We start from the raw sequence: 20,382 nt of genomic DNA, 5'->3' as shown, positions 1-20,382 counted from the left end.
GGTGTCATTTATGAAGATCGACATTTTAGGCGCTGGTCTTAATAAAGCCCTAAGCTGGTGGTGGATTTGCCAAAGTTATGAAGAGGCACAGGCCTCTCTAACTTTGGCACATCCAGCGCCGGTCTAAATGTAAGACAGCTTCCTTTCTGGCTTAAATTTAGACAATTTTCTACGCCTAAAACAGACGTAGAAAATTAACTAGACGCGCCTGCCAGCCTGTACCCTTTACCGCCCACACACTCTCGTCATAGACCTGGTGTTAGTTGGGAAAAGTCACAGATCGCGCGCAAGTAACCTTTGCGCCGCAATCTGAGACAGATGTACGACAGAAAACTGGTGTATATCACTTAGTAATTGACCCCCTTTGTTCTTGGCGATGCAACATCCGATCTCCAAATAAAAGGTCTGATTTCATTAGGTTGACACAGCCCTGGCAGGTATTGAGCCTGTATTGTGTGAGAATCCATGGGGTGGGGTGGGGGGGGTGACAGAATTGACACTCGCCTCAACGATCTTCTGCCGCTCCTGGAAATGACACTGGCTGAGGTGGGTCACCAATATTGCTAGAGGTCAGATTGTAGAGACCAACAACACAGGACGCATTAGGATGGGAGCGGTGAGAGATGGATGAAGTGAGTATCACTTCTTTTGTTTTTTTTATTTTAAAATACAGGGTAAATGACCCTGTTTATTTGTCTTCACACCATTTGTAGTGTGTTCATCCAGACTTGAATCCCTTATGTATGCAACTGTATACTGTACAGCTACCTACATCTACTGTAGTGTAAAAAAGTACAAAAGCTATGCAAAGAAGACTCATAGCCCTTGTAATACAACTACTATGTTCTTGTTTTCCCAGCTGGTCTTTTCATAATCTCAATGAAGCAGTGGTCCTCTCATTGACTAAACCTTACAGGATGGAGAAGGCCAGGAACCAGATTTCCGGAAAGATATTAAACCTCACCCTGGAGATCATCTGGCTGTTGACCGGAGAGGTCAGTTCATTTCGCTCTTTTTATATAACTGGATAACGTGGACCTGACCAAAGAGGTGAGGGATTCTGGGAATGTACATGGTGATATTTAGAGAGGCCATTCTATACACAGGAATACACAGTAGTGAAGAAGACATCTGGAGAATGTGTGACCCCGAGCAGCCATCATAGTGTGTCAGGAGGATGTAGCAGATCTCAGAGCCCCGTCACAGAAGCCCCACCAAACTCACTGATATCTGAAAGAAACAACAAACAGAAGATCCTAGAACTAACCAAGAAGATCATTGACCTTCTTGCTGGTGAGGTGAGCGGGTCTGGGAATGCTGGGACATTATACAGCAGGGGTGGCCATAGACCCTACTGGGAAAATATTCTGTGGGCCAATCTGAGCACTCCTCACTGTCATTGGCTAGGAACATGATAATCTGATGTTCTCAGGTGGGAGAAAAAGGTACTTGTGTACCTGACCGTCAACCATAGATGCCCTCCTGAATTCAGTTGTATGACTGTCCCCATGACTCGCTCCCTGGATGTTCACCTTCATGGGCCACAGACCACTATATGAGGCAGTGTACAAATGGCACAGGGACACGGGTATCTCGAACCGCAGGCTGGAAAAGGCCTATGTCCTGCCCTGGAGATGGCAACTGGGAATGACACTCAGGCATTTTAATTGCTTATTATTATTATTAAATAGCAATTAAGGGGAGGGGGCGTGTACAGAACACAGAGGGTGTTACAGAGCAGTGCTCAGACCATTCAGCCCCGCCTCTGAGTGCTCTAATTGCTCATTTGCATATGAATAAAAACGCTGAAATCTCTGCAGCTATTTATCAAAAAGACAAAAGAAAGGTACGGTTTTAATCAGCATGAGGAGCCCTACGAGCCAGTATGTCTGGTTTAATAGGGTTGTTCCTGGTGACAGAGGCACTTTAAGTTATCATTTTCTACCTTTTTTAGGCGTAGAAAATGGTCTAAATTTAAGGCTACTTTCACACTAGCGTTCGGGGTTCCGCTTGTGAGCTCCGTTTGAAGGCTCTCACTAGCGGCCCCAAACGCATCCGTACTGCCCCAATGCATTCAGAGTGGATGCGGATCAGTCTGGCAGCGTTCAGCCTCCGCTCAGCAGGCGGACACCGGAACGCTGCTTGCAGCGTTCCGGTGTCTGCCTGGCCTGGCCGTGCGGAGGCAAACGGATCCGTCCAGACTTACAATGTAAGTCAATGGGGATGGATCCGTTTGAAGTTGACACAATATGGCTCAATTTTCAAACGGATCCGTCCCCATTGACTTTCAATGTAAAGTCTGGACGGATCCGTCTGAACAACTTTCACACTTAGAATTTTTTCTAAACTATAATGCAAACGGATCCGTTCTGAACGGATCCACACGTCTGCATTATAGGAGCATTATAGGAGCGGATCCGTCTGTGCAGACACCAGACGGATCCGCTCTGAACGCAAGTGTGAAAGTAGCCTAAGCCAGCAAGGAAGCCGTTTTACATTTAGACCGGCGGTGGATGCGCCAAAGTTATGTAGAGGTTTGCGCAGGGGTTATTAAGACTGGCGTCTAAAACACCGGTTTTAATAAATGACCCTCATAATTTTTTGCACTGTTAGGAGAACATTACCTGTCTCCATACTGTACTGACCTTCCATAGAGTAACATAGCCTGATCACAGATCTGCACTAAATATCTTCTGGTAGGCCTACATTAAAGGGAATGTGTCATCAGAAAATGACCTATTGTTTAACCATTTCAACCCCAGAGGATTTTCCGTTTTTGTTTTTCGCTCCCTGCCTTCCCGGTGGCTTATTTTATTTTTCATTCACATAGCCGTATAAGAGTTTGTTTTTTGCAGAACAAGACGTATTTTATAATGGCACCATTTTAATATTGCATATCGCCCCCTTTCCCAATTTTACATAAAAAATGTACAAAGAATAAATAAACCTATTACATATCGCCACGCCGAAAAGTCCAAACTATTAAAATATAAAAAAATATCTCCTATGCAGTGAACGCCGTAGCAGGAAAAAAAAATATAAAACATGCGAGATTCGCCATTTTTTTTGTCACCTTGACCCCCGAAAAAATAGGATAGGACTGTTCGATTATGGGCCGAATTTTCAATAAAATGGGGAATGCACACGGCTTTTTTGGTGTTTTATTTTGTTTTTGCTTGGTATCGAGTATCGCAATACTTTTTTATGGTATCAAAATTTTGGTATCGTAACAACCCTAATTCCAAATGGGGTGGAATTAGTGGAAAAACGCAATTCTGCCAAAGTTTTGTTTTTACCGCGTTTCCTATGCAGTAAAACTGACCGGTTGCCATCATTTTCCAGGTTAGTACAATTACAGCGATACCACGTTTATATAGTTTTTCTTTTCAGCACCATATTCTGGTCCTCATAATGTTTTAATTATGTTTATGGCACTCTGTGGGGCTGATTATTATTATTTTTTTTTTGCAGGACATTCTGTAGATTTTAATGATTTGAATGTGTATGACTTTAACTCTTTATTTAATTTTTTGGGAGAGGTGAAGGAATAAAAAAAATGACGGATCGGCCATTTCAAATTTTACGACATTCACCATATGGGATAAATATGTTTATATTTAAGTAGTATGTGGCAATACCTATGATGTTTATTTTTTATTGTTTATTATTATTTAAATTTTATATATATATATTTTTTTTATAAAAATAAAATCTTTTACTGTTTTTTTTTTGTTTACACTTCTGACTAAGTGACTATAACAAGCAATTGCAATGAATTACATAGCAATTACTTACCATGCAATTTATTACAGATTAGCTATGTTCTTAAGGAGCCCTGCCACCTGCAGGGCTCTACAGGAACTACAGCTGTAATAACCTTGATTTCTTCAAAAAGACCAAGGTTTTTACTCAGAACCAAAAGCTTTTCTGTTTAAGGCTACTTTCACACTAGCGTTCGGAGCGGGTCCGTCTGATGTTTCATCAGACGGATCCGCTCCTATAATGCAGACGTTTGCATCCGTTCAGAACGGATCCGTCTGCATTATAACTTAGAAAAATTTCTAAGTGTGAAAGTAGCCTGAGCGGATCCGTCCAGACTTTACATTGAAAGTCAATGGGGGTGGATCCGTTTGAAGATTGAGCCATATAGTGTCATCTTCAAACGGATCCGTCCCCATTGACTTACATTGTAAGTCTGGACGGATCCGCTTGCCTCCGCACGGCCAGGCGGACACCCGAACGCTGCAAGCAGCGTTCAGGTGTCCGCTCGCTGAGCAGAGGCTGAACGCTGGCAGACTGATGCATTCTGAGCGGATCCGCATCCACTGAGAATGCATTAGGGCTGGACGGCTGCGTTCGGGGCCGCTTGTGAGCCCCTTCAAACGGAGCTCACGAGCGGACACCCGAACGCAGGTGTGAAAGTAGCCTAAAACAGCAGAAACCCAGGCTCTATGGTGCTTGTGAAAGTGCTCCATATTTATTTAAAGGGATTCTGTCACCAGATTTAACCCTATTAAGCTAGCTGACATTAGCGATGTGCTAATGTCAGCTAAACCTAACTAGCCTATTCCTACTTTTATCTATGCCCCCGTTACGCCACTTTTATAATAAGCTAATTAGACTCTATGGGGGGGGGCATTGTTCCTGCTCCTAGAGGCTCCGTTCTCCTTACCTCTGTTGTCTCCCTCCAAGTCCTGATTGACCTGGCAAGGCAGTGCCCGCATCTGTCTGTCAGCCCTGTGCTCTGGTGAAATCTCGCGCAATTCAGCATTCCGCGCGGTGAGGAAGCTGGCAGCCTGCGAGCGTCTTTCCCTCACCTCGCCTGTGCCAAATACTGAACGGCGCGAGATTTCACCAGAGCACAGGGCTGGCAGACAGATGTGAGCGCTGCCTGGCCCTGTCAATCAGGACTTGGAGGGCTCCTAGTGGTTAATTAGCATATTATAAAAGTTAGATTTCTGGAGTAACTGGGGCATAGATAAAAGTAGGAATAGGCTAGTTAGGTTTAGCTGACATTAGCACATCGCTAATGTCAGCTAGCTTAATAGGGTTAAATCTGGTGACAGAAACCCTTTAAATTCCCAGCTTCTGCTGTACATTAAACGAGGCATTCGGGAAGGGGTTAACTCATGTTTATATGCTTTTAAAAAAAATTGGGTTCTATTATTATTATTGCCCATGTTACTATTTATATTTAAAAAAAAATGTAACTTTGCAATTTTCACATTGGACCCTAGGTCCAATAATAGGTCATTGTTTCCTGTTCTGTAGAGGTAATTTATCAGTAGCTATTATCATTATCAGCACAGGAAGGATAACAATGACAGATATAGATAACACAGATTCCACCATTCAGAATAGGTTATATCAAAGCTTGTCTTCTCCCTTCTGACATCTGCACAGGACACAGAGAATGCCTAGAAAACTCCCCCATAGAAGTCAGAGGTCCTCTCCTGTTCATGCTGTCTACAGCCCATTTAGTTGCACTCAAAAGAGTTTAACGTGTTTTATGCCTGAGGGCTGTATTACACTAACTGATTATCTGACAGATTTTCTGACCAATCATTGGTCAGATGGCTGTTCACACACAACTATTGGTCTGATTAATCTGTTGGTGTAATATAGCCCTAAAACCCAGTGTGAAAACTGCGGAATTTTATGATTGTTTTTTAAATATAGATAGTGACGGAATTTTTTTAAGAATAGAATATTTTATTATTCTATTGTCCTAAAGTGTTTTGTTACATTTCTTTCCAACTTCCCGTTGATTGTTATATCTTTAATAGGAAGAAGATCTACTTGATATTAAAGTTATAGAAGAAGAAGATGATGATGATGAAGAAGAGGAAGAGACATACATGATGGGTGATCAGCAGTGTAAGGAAGAGGAAATTCCAATAGAGATCAGCCCTGGTAAGTACAAGGTGACAGATATCTATTGTTCACTCTCCTCTGAGTATGGACTAGTAAACATTTTCTAGTTTCTTCACTGTCTTTCCAATATGTTAATGTCAGAAGGCTTGTTTCTCAGTATAATAAATATATATATATATATATATATATATATATATATTAGAAAAAGTACCATGCGCTGCCTGAGTATGAATTGTTGGCCTGTTTGTATGTTCATTAGATTGGTTCCAAGGGTGCCCAGGAGGCCAATCCATATCTTCATTTTTTTTACAGGGAAATGGCTAATAGCCCTATATACCCTGACAGTTGCACACTGTTTATTTTATATTTACCTGTCCCCCTTAACAGTGACCTCCACGGCACTCTGCCTCCTTAACAATGACCTCAACAGCACCCCCATCCCCTTAACAATGACCTATAACAGTGGAGAAAAATGGCTGGGTTGTTATGGAAACCTAGTGTAAAACTGTGTGTATGTCAATGAGGCGAAGACTGAAGCACCTTATTAGCTTCTATTGGCTAATAAGGGCCATGTGACCGTGTGTATGTCAGCTAGGAGATGAGTGAAGGACCTGCGAGCTTCTATTGGCTAATAAGGGCCATGTGACCGTGTGTATGTCAGCTAGGAGATGAGTGAAGGACCTGCGAGCTTCTATTGGCTAATAAGGGCCATGTGACCGTGTGTATGTCAGCTAGGAGATGAGTGAAGGATCTGCGAGCTTCTATTGGCTATTACGGGTCAAGTGATGGTGCCATATTTGCATTTCTGGGAATATCTCAAGAACGGTATGTCCTACTGAGCTGAAATGTTAAGAAAACCTTCCCAGACACCCAATGTGCCAAATTTGGTGTCCAAAAGTTCAGGCGTTTGGATGCCTATTGTCGGTGGGTAATAATTCAATTAAGAATTATTAATTATGGTCATAAAAATTATTAATCATAAAAAAAATTAATTTATAAAATTTGTCATAAATTCTTAAAATCATGACCTGGTGAATTGTAGACAACCTAATTGATACAATTCACATCTGAGTCCGACTATTTCCTCAGATAAATAAGTTCTTTTTGACGTGAGATGGCGTTAATGATAAAATGTAGTTCTGCATTATACAATAATACACAGGTATTATAAAAGTATGCAGATTTATTGGTTACAAGGTTATACATATATAAGTAAATAAACACAAAGATACATGCAAATGAATATATATAGCGTTAATATAAAGCATTACAAGCTTAACAATACATGTGAGTGGAAACAACTTGTCACATTATAACCAAGCTATTATTAGGTTAGGATATCAAAGTAGCAACATAAGTTATATACATTACTTCTGTTCAGAGAAAACCTCATGATATCAGGATTGGCATGTCTAATCCTAGACATCAATATAGAATGCTAAATACATTCTGCCCCCCCTAACCAACTACACATCACATGACTTCAAGATGGGCAAATCCATTCAAGGATATAACTTAGAAGAGACAACTGTATCCTTCCGCCCCATCCTGGACTATTTTCACACATATAACTTTGGTAAGAATATTAAGATAAATAACAGGGATCTAGGATCTTGCTAGACCATATCTTAATGGGAGGGACTTGAAATAAGTCTCTCCTGTGGGAATCCATCACTTAGCTTGGCGAAGAATGTTCTATCAATATATATATATATATATATATACATATATATATATATATATATATATATAAGCAATCATTTAATGCTTTGCTAGATTATGAGTCTAGATTCTTCTGCAGGTAGAATGAAGCCTCACAATATCCTAAGACTACATCTCAATATGGAGATGATCAATTAATTTAATCATTTATTTATTCGCCAATCTAGATGGTATAATTTCACCCACACTATCAAATTAGTCTTAATAAAATGAAATATCATTTTCTGTGTCTCTTACCAAGTCCTAGTAGGAATCTCACTTCTGCTCCTAGGAAAGCTGGGTGGTCCATCATAGCGCATCTCACCATGGCTTTCATCTTGATAGACCTCAACTTCTCCTCTCCTTCCTTCTACCTTCTCTTTCTTTCTTTCTCCTTCACCTCCTGTGTATGGCTTATGATCCCAAACTTATCAGTTAGACACACCTTCCTGGTTTGGACCTTTCCAATCATTGTCGGATGGGCGTGATCATTGATAAAAAATGTGACATCATAACCTTACCCAGAATGCACTTTTGCTACTGTTGTAATGTCACCTACTGATACCTAGGTGGCACTGCTGTATAAGCTATCTGCATCATAGTATAAAGGGTTAACTTATGTAAGTCTGAATATACATTTTGACCTTAGAAGCTTTAATTCAAAGCTATAGGGATTAATTCTGACACTTGTAGCAATTAGAGACAGACCTCTAGGCGTCTCTCTGAAGGTTTCTCACATTTAATTTATGGATCGTAAATGGCTTGTTTTCTCACAGAGATATCAGTACCTCCTCTGTCATACCAAAGATGTGATTAATTGTTACAAAACACACATCTTCACAGACACTCTTCTAATGAGAAATATATACAATATACTGGATATATGTTGTCTTCGTAACATATAACAATATAATATAAACAAATGTATATATATATATATATATGTCCTACTGATTGTTTTATGCAAAGGACTAACTAAGGATCATTAAATGAATACATACATATTATATATTTTGCTTTATTAATAAATGCCTAATTGTATAGGTAATTATCACCAGCTGCTTCTTATCTTATCTCCCGTCATAAATTTAAAAGTAAACAAGGAGACATCTTCTCAGACTGGTACATTCATGGGAAGGATAACACTGAAGAGTATAAACCTTTGTGTGACCTTAATTTGGCCTACTCAAGACATACAAAATTGCAACTATAGTCGAGCATGGCTCTTAAAGGCAATGAACATCCATTTTGACAATAATGAATTGGATATCAATGCATTTACCTATGAAAAGGCCCAACACTATAGAAGACAGACGGATAAACAGACATTGATTTTTATAATATAGGTATACACACACACTCATTAACAAAAAAAAAAAGTAATGTACCCACATAGAAACGTCAGATTGCTGCGAAGATCTGTCTGCAGTCATATCTCAGGCAGATATGTAAATCATTACAGGTGTGGTCTGATTCAACACTGAGTCTTGTCACAAGAGGGCGTAAAAGTGCTTTCCCTGCTGCCATAACCTGCTAGAGGTGATCAAACAGGTTGCTACCTCTTGTACAATTTAGACCCCCAAGATCCTTCAGGCCTCAGATCAGAGTCCCAAGATCCTTGAGACCTCAGATCAAAATGGAAGCGTTCATTAGTTTACTAATGTATTTATTGTAACTGTATTATTTTCATGCATTAAAAACCCACATCTTCATTGAATTATTTATATGATTTGTATAGGGGGAAAAAAAAAAATGTTAATTCAGTATATATATGATAATCCTATATTTAAGGAGATATATAATGTATGCTTTATATTTACTTTCAGCAGATGACCACAGCAAGATCTTAGAGGGACATCACAAAAATGTCTTGCAAAATTATTCAAGGGAGAATCCCATTGCCCACAATGCACATTCAGGACATCACTTTGCAGCAGATCTGTCACTTGATTCCCCTTATGATGAGGGATGTTCTGATAAATCACATAATGTTCCAGAACAGGCAGGTCTGTGTTTTGAATCTGGGGAAAGTTTTACAGAGGAGTCAGATCATTTTAGTCACGATACAACAAATGCAGAGGAAGAACCATTTTTTTGTCCTGAATGTGGAACGTGTTTTTCCCAACAGGCAGATCTCATTGTACACTTAAGAATTCACAAAGACAGCCTTGATGGACTCGGCAGCAGTGGCACATCTGTTAAAAAGCTCTTTTCTTGCACACAGTGTGGAAAGCATTTTACTAAAAAGTCTCTTCTCATTGAACATCAGAGAACTCACACTGGAGAGAAGCCATTCCCATGCTCACAGTGTGGGAAATGTTTTACTAAGAAGTCAAATCTCGTAAAACATTGGAGAATTCACACAGGAGAGAAGCCGTTTTTATGTTCTGAATGCGGGCGAAGTTTTACAAACAAATCAGATCTGGTTAAACATCACAGAATTCACACAGGGGAAAAGCCATATTCGTGTTCAGCATGCAGAAAATGTTTTACCCAAAAGTCAGGACTTATCGAACACCAGAAAATTCACACAGGGGAGAAGCCATTTTCGTGTTCAGAATGCGGGAAATGCTTTACCCATAAATCAGGTCTTATTGACCACCAAAGAAGCCACACAGGGGAAAGACCGTTTGCATGCACAGAATGTGGAAAATGTTTCACTCGGAAATCGTTTCTTTTTAAACATAAAAGAGGACACTTAGGGGAGAAACCATATCCCTGTTCAGATTGTGGGAAATGTTTTGCCAAGAAGTCGAATCTTGTTCAACATCAGAGAATTCACACGGGGGAAAAGCCGTTTTCGTGTTTGGAATGTGGGAGATGTTTTACCCAGAAGTCAGCCCTTGTAGAACATCAACGAATTCATAGAGGGGATAAGCCATTTTTATGTTTGGAGTGTGGAAAATGTTTTACCCAGAAATCTTATCTCATTAGACATGAGAAAACTCACACAGGGAAGAAGCCATTTGTATGATAACTATTTCTAGAAGCTGCAATCAGATCTTTTACAGCGTAAGTTATTCAGACATTTAGGGCTCATGCATACAAGTGATATCAAAGAGGACCTGTCACCACAAAATTCAGTGTAATCGGCAAGCAGCAAGTTATAGAGCAGGAGAAGCTAAGCAGATTGAGATAGACGGTTGAGTCACATTACTATGGCCACTTACTACTTTTGACGTTAGTAGTGCATAGCTTATGAAGAAAGCCACGTGTCATGATCTGGTTTAGTGGGTATATAAGGTGTGTGATAGGCTGTCTGCACACAAATAATTTGTTGGGTAAAAGGGACATTTTATTGGCTTTCAGGCCAAGGGTGGCAGTATTTCTTAAACTGTGAAGTTTGTGAACTGTTCTTGTGCTGCTGTGATGAAAATGTATTGTTAGTGGACAAATGGCATCACTCTAAATAGGCTACGTGGAAGCTTCGGAGCACCACGTATCATTCATGGAAGAGGTGAATGTGCACTACAAAGGTGCATAAGGGCGGACCGACACGCTACAGTGGAGCAGCTCAATGCTAGAATGAGCCAGGGGACTACCAGATGTGTGTTTAAAACAACAGTTCTGTCAACCCTATTGTGTATAGGGCTCTGAAGCAGATGGATGGTCGCTGTAAAATTGCATTAGCAGAAAAGGCTTACATTTTCTCTGCAGTATCAGATTTGAACCACTGCAAATTGGCAGATGGTTGCTTTCTTCTCTGGTGAGTCATGTTTTCTGCTTCATTGAACGGATGGACATTGGCGTGCCAGGTGAGAAACAAACACCCTGCAACCATTGTTGGAAGAACACAAGTTGATGGTGGCAGCGTTATGATCTGTGGAATGTTTTTGTGGCATTCTCTGGACCACTCATCCATGTGGAAGGCACGCTTAACTGATTTGGGTATGAATCCATCTTTGCAGATCATGTGCATCTATACATGCGTATTGTCTTCCCTGGGGCAGACGGGATCTTCCAGGAAGACAATGCGGTATGTCACATGGCTAGAAATGTCCGACATTGGCTGGAAGAGCATGACCAAAACTTCCAAGTACTATCCTGGCCCCCTAATTTCCAAAATTTTAACCCAATTGAGCATCTGTGGGACCACCTTGATCGTCGTGTTCGCTCTATGGATCCTCCCCACGTTCCCTCGAGCAGCTGTGGGATGCACTGCAGTCAGCATGGCTCCAGATACTTGTGAGAACCTACCAGGACCTCACTGAGTCACTCCCAGCCCATCTAGCTGCTGTCCAGGCTACACCTGGCAGTTACTCTGGATATTAGCTGGTGTAATTTCTAACTTAAGACCACAGCTCTCAGTACACAGTGAGGTGTTATCAGTGACTGACAAAAACTCCCCCATGTACTGAGGACCTGTTCGCTGGGGTATTCTTAGAAACATAGAATGTGTCGGCAGATAAGAACCATTTGGCCCATCTAGGCTGCCCAATATACTGAATACTATGAATAGCCCCTGGCTTTATCTTGTATGAAGGATGGCCTTATGCCTATCCCATGCATGCTTAAACTCCTTCACTGTACTTGCAGCTACCACTTCTGCAGGACTTCTGATGGGCTGGGAGTGACTCAGTGAGGTCCTGGTAGGTTCTCATAGGTATCTGGAGCCATGCTGACTGCAGTGCATCCCACAGCTGCTCGAGGGTACGTGGGGAGGATCCATAGAACGATCAAGGTGGTCTTAAACAGGACCTTTCATTATGATAAAAAATGTAAACTAAGCATACAGACATGGATAGCGGCGCCCAGGGATCTTCCTGCACTTACTATTATCCCTGGGCGCCACTCCGTTCTCCCGGTATAGGCTCCGGTATCTTCAGATTTTCGGCTCAACATGGAGGAGTCTGCCCTTGTTCTCCTGGGCGTCTCCTTCTCCCATGCTGTAGCGCAGGCCAATCGCAGTGCTCAGCTCATAGCCTGAGAGAATGAGACGCCCAGGAGAACAAGGGCAGACTCCTCCCAGTTGAGCCGAAAATCTGAAGATACCGGAGCCTATACCGGGAGAACGAAGCGGCGCCCAGGGATAATAGTAAGTGCAGGGAGATCCCTGGGCGCCGCTCTCTATGTCTGTATGATTAGTTTAGATTTTTATTGTAATGAAAGGTCCTCTTTAAGTTAGAAATGTATAAATTACAGGTTTTACCAAATCTGCAGTTTTTCCCCCCTCACTTTTGCTTCAGTGTTTTTCTGCAAATCTTTTAAGTTATCAGTTTTAATATGTTCTTCATGTGTGTGTGAAAAAAAAAACTTGGGGCATCTCCCAGCAAGCAAGTGAAAAATGGAAGTCCTTCAGTGTGGTTCAGTTTTTTTTCTCATTGACCGATTGACTTGAATGGGCAAGTCCTGCATGTAAAACACATTTTATGCCCGGCGGTTGCGTCTCTCAAATATACCAATTAATTTACGTGGGTCCTTCTTGTGTTAAAAATGCAAAAGATAGAACGTGCTGCATTTTTATTATTTTTATTTTTTATGCACAGCGTGAAAAAATGCCTATATGCATAAACCTGTTGACTTTTTAATGGGTGCTGACAGACGGCACCCACATGTGACACTCGGGTACATGAGCAGACCCCTTATTCAATTTGGATACAATTTACCTAACCCAAGTTCCTTTTACTGGTCAACAAAGCAGAGGCTCGCTGTCTTTCTATGAGAGGGTATTTAATCCAGTGTTTTAGCTGATTAATTATTGTGTTTCACGAAGATTTATTTTTATAATAAATGGATGAATGAAAAGTATTAGTTTTTTTTTTTTTAGTCTTTCTGCGAAAATATTGATTAAAAGTTGCCGGCCAGGCATTGATTTGGTGACTATTAGGTCATTCTGTGCAAGAGTTGGGTGGAGTAAGTGCTACTCTTGCTCACATATCAAAATTGTTTGACAGAATTCTGGCTGTGTACTATATCGAAAAAATTATGACCCATTTTGGCTGGCATTTGACCTTAAAGGGCATCTGTCAGCAGATTTGTACCTATGAAACTGGCTGACCTGTTGCATGTGAGCTTGGCAGCTGAAGGCATCTGTGTTGGTCCCGTGTTCATATGTGCCCACATTGCTGAGAAAAATGATGTTTAAATATATGCAAATGAGCCTCTAATTGCAACGCTGCTGTTGCCATTACACTTAGAGGCTCTGCTCTCTGCAACTGCTACGCCCTCTGCACTTACATTGACGGGGCCAGACATTATGATGTTATCACTGCCTGGCCCTGTCAAAGTGCAGAGGAAGTGGCTATTGCAGAGAGAGCAGAGCCTCTAGGTGTAACGGTAACGCCCCCATTGCTCAGAGGCTAATTTGCATATATTTAAACATAATTTTTCTCAGTAATGCGGACACATATGAACATGGGACCAACACAGATGCCTTCAGCTGCCAAGCGCACATGACACAGGTCAGCTAGTTTCATGGGTATAAATCTGCTGACAGATGCCTTTTAAAAAGTGGTAGGTAGGCCATTAATTACAGGAATCTCTCCAGTGCCTTACTATTTAAGTACTTCGCTTACTATCTGAGGCTTTTGCCATCTAGTGTTTAGATGTGTAGCTCTGTTGCGATCTGGTTTAATAATGTAGAGGTTCGTACACCAATCAGACCCCCAATGTTATTAAGACCTCAGATCAGACCCACAATCAGACCGCAATGTGAATGACCCACAATCAGACCTCAGAGCACCAATATAAATAAGACCCCCACATTCAGACCTCAGATGAGATCTCTAAACCTCAGATCAGACCCCAGCCTCAGAGCAAAAAATTTATAAACTTGCATCTCCTGCTGTGGATGCTGCAGGATCCTGCTCTCTCTCTTCTTCCTGCCATCGGCTGAGCTGTGACCCGACGTGCACAGCGTGAGGTTACAGAGCGTCACGCTGTGCGCAGTCACAGCACTGCCGACAGCAGAGGACCGGAAAGAGGTGATTACAGAGCCTTGAGAGCGCCACATTCACCACTTCCCAGCCCTCCAGTACTAATGAGTGCTTCCGTAATGGAAGCGCTCTCTAGTATTTGAAAAGTACGGTAATGCTAGTAATGACTAAAGGTGTTTTCCAAAGTTTTTTACTGATTACCTATCCTATGGTGGGGGTCCTATCCATATCGGTGGGGGCCGACACCCAGAACCCCGCCAATCAGCTGTTTGAGAAGGCACCGCCTTACATTGTATAGTGGCTGTGCTTGGTATCGCAGCTCAGCACCATTCACTTCAATAGGACTGAGCTGTTCCTAGGCCATGTGATCGATGAACGTGTCATCACTGGCCTAGGAAATGCTGGAGAAGGCCAAGGCGCTACTGTGAGCACCAATGCCTTTTCTAACAGCTGATTTGTGGGGCTCCCGGGCATCTGACATCCACCGATCAGACACTGATTACCCATCCTGAGTACAGTTCATCGGTAAAAAAAACTACCTTTAAAGGTATTTCCACCCTGTGCTTAGCTAATAATTTGAAACCATATACTGCCTATCAAAGTGGAGCATTTGGATTAAAGGAGAGTACTTTTGGCACGCCCAGGTCCACTTGACTGACGTCCTTCTTCTCTGCATCGTTCTCATAATCCCGCGCCTGCAGGCCTATGATGTAATCGGTGCAGGCGCAGTGAGGAAGCTGGCGCAGGCGCGGGATTATGAGGACAATGCGGAGAAGGACGTCAATCAAGTGGAAATGAGCGTGCCAAAAGGCAAGTAGACCGAGCCTCTAGGTGCTGCAGCAGCGCCTTCATAGCACCTAGAGGCTTCATTAGCATATTATAAAAGTCTTTTTTAATAGAACGGCGGCAGGGAGTTAACAAACATACTGTTATGTACTGCTGACATTAGCACGTTGATAATGTCAGCTACATGAAGGGTTTCTGTCATGGGAAAAATCGTTAAGTCAGCCAGAAACAAGACACATGCAGCGCACACCAATTACTCATTGGACACATGTGGCACACAAGAAACTTATACATGGCTCACATGCCACTGATGCATATGTCACATACTGGACAATCACACATAGGAAACACGCAATGCAAACATCAAGACATTTATGCCTAGCCTTATTAAATGTAGCACACTTAAAGGGGTTGTCTCAATTCAGCAATTGGCATTTATCATGTAGAGAAAGTTAATACAAGGTACTTACTAATGTATTGTGATTGTCCATATTGACTGTTTGCCATTACATTATACAGGGTGGGCCATTTATATGGATACACCTTAATAAAATGGGAATGGTTGGTGATATTAACTTCCTCCTTGTGGCACATTAGTATATGTGAGGGGGGAAACTTTTCAAAATGGGTGGTGACCATGGCGGCAATTTTGAATCCAACTTTTGTTTTTTTCAATAGGAAGAGGGTCACGTGACACATCATATTTATTGGGAATTTCACAAGAAAAACAATGGTGTGCTTGATTTTAACGTAACTTTATTCTTTCATGAGTTATTTACAAGTTTCTGACCAAAATGTGTTCAATGTGCTGCCCATTGTGTTGGATTGTCAATGCAACCCTCTTCTCCCACTCTTCACTCACTGATAGCAACACCGCAGGAGAAATGATAGCACTGGCTTCCAGTATCCGTAGTTTCAGGTGCTGCACATCTCGTATCTTCACAGCATAGACAATTGCCTTCAGATGACCCCAAAGATAAAAGTCTAAGGGGGTCAGATCGGGAGACCTTGGGGGCCATTCAACTGGCCCACGACGACCAATCCACTTTCCAGGAAACTGTTCATCTAGGAATGCTCGGACCTGACACCCATAATGTGGTGGTGCACCATCTTGCTGGAAAAACTCAGGAAACGTGCCAGCTTCAGTGCATAAAGAGGGAAACACATCATCATGTAGCAATTTCGCATATCCAGTGGCCTTGAGGTTTCCATTGATGAAGAATGGCCCCACTATCTTTGTACCCCATATACCACACCATACCATCAATTTTTTTGTTCCAACAGTCTTGGAGGGATCTATCCAATGTGGGTTAGTGTCAGACCAATAGCGGTGGTTTTGTTTAACTTCACCATTCACATAAAAGTTTGCCTCATCACTGAACAAAATCTTCTGCGTAAACTAAGGCTCCTGTTCCAATTTTTGTTTTGCCCATTCTGCAAATTCAGTGCGCCGATCTGGGTCATCCTCGTTGAGATGCTGCAGTATCTGGAGTTTGTAAGGGTGCCATTTGTGAGTAGCTAATATCCACCGAAGGGATGTTCGACTAATGCCACTCTCCAGTGACATGCGGCGAGTGCTACGCTGTGGGCTCTTGCTGAATGAAGCTAGGACAGCCACTGATGTTTCTTCATTAGAGACAGATTTCATGCGTCCACATTTTGGCAAATCCAACACTGAACCAGTTTCACGAAACTTAGCAAGCAGTTTGCTAACTGTAGCATGGGAGATGGGTAGTCTCGTAGGGTGTCTTGCATTGAAATCTGCTTCAATGACCCGGTTACTGCGTTCACCAGACATCAACACAATTTCTATCCGCTACTCACGTGTTAACCTCGGCGACATGTCAATGGCTGTAAACAAAGAGAAACTTGTAAATAACTCATGAAAGAATAAAGTTACGTTAAAACCAAGCACAACATTGTTTTTCGTGTGAAATTCCCAATAAGTTTGATGTGTCACATGACCTTCTTCCTATTGAAAAAACAAAAGTTGGATTCAAAATGTCCAACTTCAGAATGGCTGCCATGGTCACCACCCATCTTGAAAGGTTTCCCCCCTCACATATACTAATGTGCCACAAACAGGAAGTGTATATCAGCAACCATTCCCATTTTATTAATGTGTATCCATATAAATGGCCCACCCTGTACACTGCTCGTATGATGGTTTTGACCACTCTGCAATCCAGCAGTGGTGTCCGCGCTTGCACACTATAGGTAAAGGTGTTGGCCTATGAGCACTTCCAGCCTTTTAAATCACAGACAAAAATGCACCAAACGGATATGCCACTGACTATACTGGCTAGTCATACAAGTAGATATTAAAAGCTGAGACTTTTGCCAATATATTCCTGTCAGGAAGATATCGGAGCCCATCATGCACCACGTCACGGTCACTCAGCATGGCAAGGGGTCCTACCACTACGCTACCTATGGTGTGAACAAGGTCTGAAGGTGATGAAATCCAGCTCGCAGCCAGGCTTCCACACAACCGCCTAGCAGGACAACTAGTGCAATGTGAACAAAGCAAGACTGTAAGCCACACCCATATCAGACCATGTGATGGAGGTTACCAGGTGCAAAAAAGTGCTTAAATGCCAAGTGAAGGCACATACACTACATATAAAACAAAATCACAAAAATATCGTGAAAAACACGCTACAGTGTTTGGGGTTTGAGCAGCTCCCCCATATTTGCCACGATATTTTTGTGATTTCACTTCCAGCCTTTCCCTATAGTGTGTAAGCACGCTGCTGTATTATACGGTGATAATAACCACGGATACATGCTGTGTATAATGTGATGGGAAGGAGGCAATATGGAGAATCACAATACATTAGTAAGTGCCTTGTATTAACTGCATGATAAATGCCATTTATTGAAGTGAGACAAACCCTTTGACCCCTTTAAGCATAAATGTCTGGCATGAAATTTACCAAATCGTAACCTCCTCAAATTGCACATAATCTACAGTATATTTAAAGAGGACCTTTCACTAGAATAGAAAATCTAAACTAAGTATACAGACATGGAGAGCGGCACCCGGGGATCTCATTGCACTTACTATTATCCCTGGGCGCCGCTCCTTTCTCCCGCTATGCCCTCCAGTATCTTCGGTCACTAAGTTATGGTAGGCAGAGATTTCAGTCACTAAGTTATGGTAGGCGGAGTCTGCCCTTGTTCTGCTGTAGCGCTGGCCAATCGCAGCGCAGAGCTCACAGCCTGGGAGAAAAGAACCTCCCAGGCTGTGAGCTCTGCGCTGCGATTGGCCAGCGCTACAGCAGAACAAGGGCTGACTCCGCCTACCATAACTTAGTGACCGAAATCTCCGCCTACTATAACTTAGTGACCGAAGATACCGGAGGGCATAACGGGAGAAAGGAGCGGCGCCCAGGGATAATAGTAAGTGCAGTGAGATCCCCGGGCGCCGCTCTCCATGTCTGTATACTTAGTTTAGATTTTCTATTCTAGTGAATGGTCCTCTTTAAAAGGTTTGTCCTACCATTATGACCTATTACCTATCTACAGGATAGTGTCACGGCCAGGCCCATGTCCGTGACTTCTTACCGCATGCAGTTGCCGGCGGTTTTGCATGGGTCTTCAACCACGGGTGAGGGCCGCTTGTCTGTGGCCTCACTTGTGGTTGCCGCGGGCAACCAGTGTTGTTTTTAGCAGCAGAGCAGCCTGAGCGTCGCTAGGTAGCTTGCTGCCCTGGCATGCGGTCACACCTAGCAACCTTTTGTTAGGTGTGTGTGTTGTGTGCACCGTGTGGTATGTTATTGTGTACACTTTCCCTTTATGTATGTGTGTTTTCCCTTCTGTGGCATTGGAAGGGTTAACTTCCTTCCCAGTGTGTGTGTGATGTCACTGGGTGTGTCCAACCCTTGGGTGTGGCCACTTTGGCCTATATATACCCTCTCTCTAGCAGGGCTCAGTAGGTTGCTTCAGTCTTGCTAGCTGAGGCAGCCTCCTGTGCTTTCCATTCCTCTGTGAGAGCCACCACTGTGGTCATAGGTTTAAGTTCAGGTTTTATGTCTTATTAAGTTTATGCTTACCTGTATGTGTCATGTCTGGGTGATGGTCTGTTGGGATTTCTCTATGTTGGTTTGTGCAGCTAATGGTTCTGGATTCTCTGTGTCAGGGATCCAGTCAGCAAGGCTGTGGCAGGTTGGTTGAGCTACTTAGTTCACCTGCCATTTCCATTAGTCTGTTTATGTTTCCCCTTTTTCCCAACAGCTTGGCCGTTGAGACTCCTGCTCCTCCGTGTCTAGGAGGAGTAGGTCGTCTTACCCTGACTCCTAGCGCAGGGACCGGACGGAGGGTGAGTTAGGGATCCGAGGTTCCTGCGCATGGGTCCTCCTACCTTTAAGGTCGGCCCATGCAGTTAGGAGTTAGGGTCAGGGTAGGGACGCTGTTAGGAGGTGACCTGCTCCCTATCCTGTTCTCCTGGCCGAGTAGGCCATAACATCACCTGGCTGCACACGGCTGAGGATTTCCCCCATCCTCAGCCGTGACAGATAGGTGATAAATATCAGATTGCTGGGATCTGACTGCTGGAACACCCACTGATCATGAAAAAAGGAGTCCTGAGACATTCAATTACATTACCGCCAATCTATGTACACAAGGGTCTTAACCACTTGCCGCACACGTAAGGCCGATAGGTGTCAGTGCGGCGGCACTCGCAGGCTCAGCGACGCCTATTGGCGTCATCTCACAGGAGCGCGCGTTCACAGGATCGCAAAGTAAACAAGTTGAACTACAGCCTTCCAGCAGCGATCATACGCTAGCAGGCTGTAGATGCGATTTTTTTTAACATCAGAAAGGTATATTAGGCGCTGTTTTGTTAACAGCGTCTGATATATCTGCTACCTGGTCCTCTGGTGGTCCCTTTTGCTTGGATCGACCACCAGAGGACACAGGCAGCTCTGTAAGTTGCACCAAGCACCACACTACACTCCCCCCCCCCCTGTCACTTATTAACCCCTGATCACCCCATATAGACTCCCTGATCACCCCCCTGTCATTGATCACCCCCCTGTAAGGCTCCATTCAGACGTCCGTATGTGTTTTGCGGATCCGCAAAACACGGACACTGGCAATGTGCTTTCCGCATTTTGCCAGAACTATATAGAAAATGCCTTTT

The 20,382-nt window shown here is 42.8% G+C and overlaps 1 protein-coding gene across 5 annotated transcripts in view; it reads left to right on the top strand.

Annotated features, from left to right (window-relative positions):
- LOC121005375 (oocyte zinc finger protein XlCOF6-like) overlaps positions 1–20,382 on the top strand; it is a 916,661-nt gene that overhangs the window by 569,881 nt on the left and 326,398 nt on the right. Inside the window, exon 8 of one of the 5 annotated variants that reach the window (XM_040438073.1) lies at positions 9,996–11,743. The exons of the other annotated variants lie outside the window; for them this stretch is intronic. Within the exon in view, the coding sequence (XP_040294007.1) occupies positions 9,996–10,549 (554 nt within the window). The 3' untranslated portion in view covers positions 10,550–11,743. Of the gene's footprint in view, positions 1–9,995; positions 11,744–20,382 lie in introns of those variants that run through there. 5 annotated transcript variants of the gene reach the window in all.

This window comes from Bufo bufo, chromosome 6 (assembly GCF_905171765.1).
Source record: "Bufo bufo chromosome 6, aBufBuf1.1, whole genome shotgun sequence".
NCBI classification, from domain to species: Eukaryota; Metazoa; Chordata; class Amphibia; order Anura; family Bufonidae; genus Bufo; species Bufo bufo.
The sequence above is the reverse complement of the archived record's forward strand: the minus strand, read 5'-3'. Positions and strand labels throughout refer to the sequence as shown.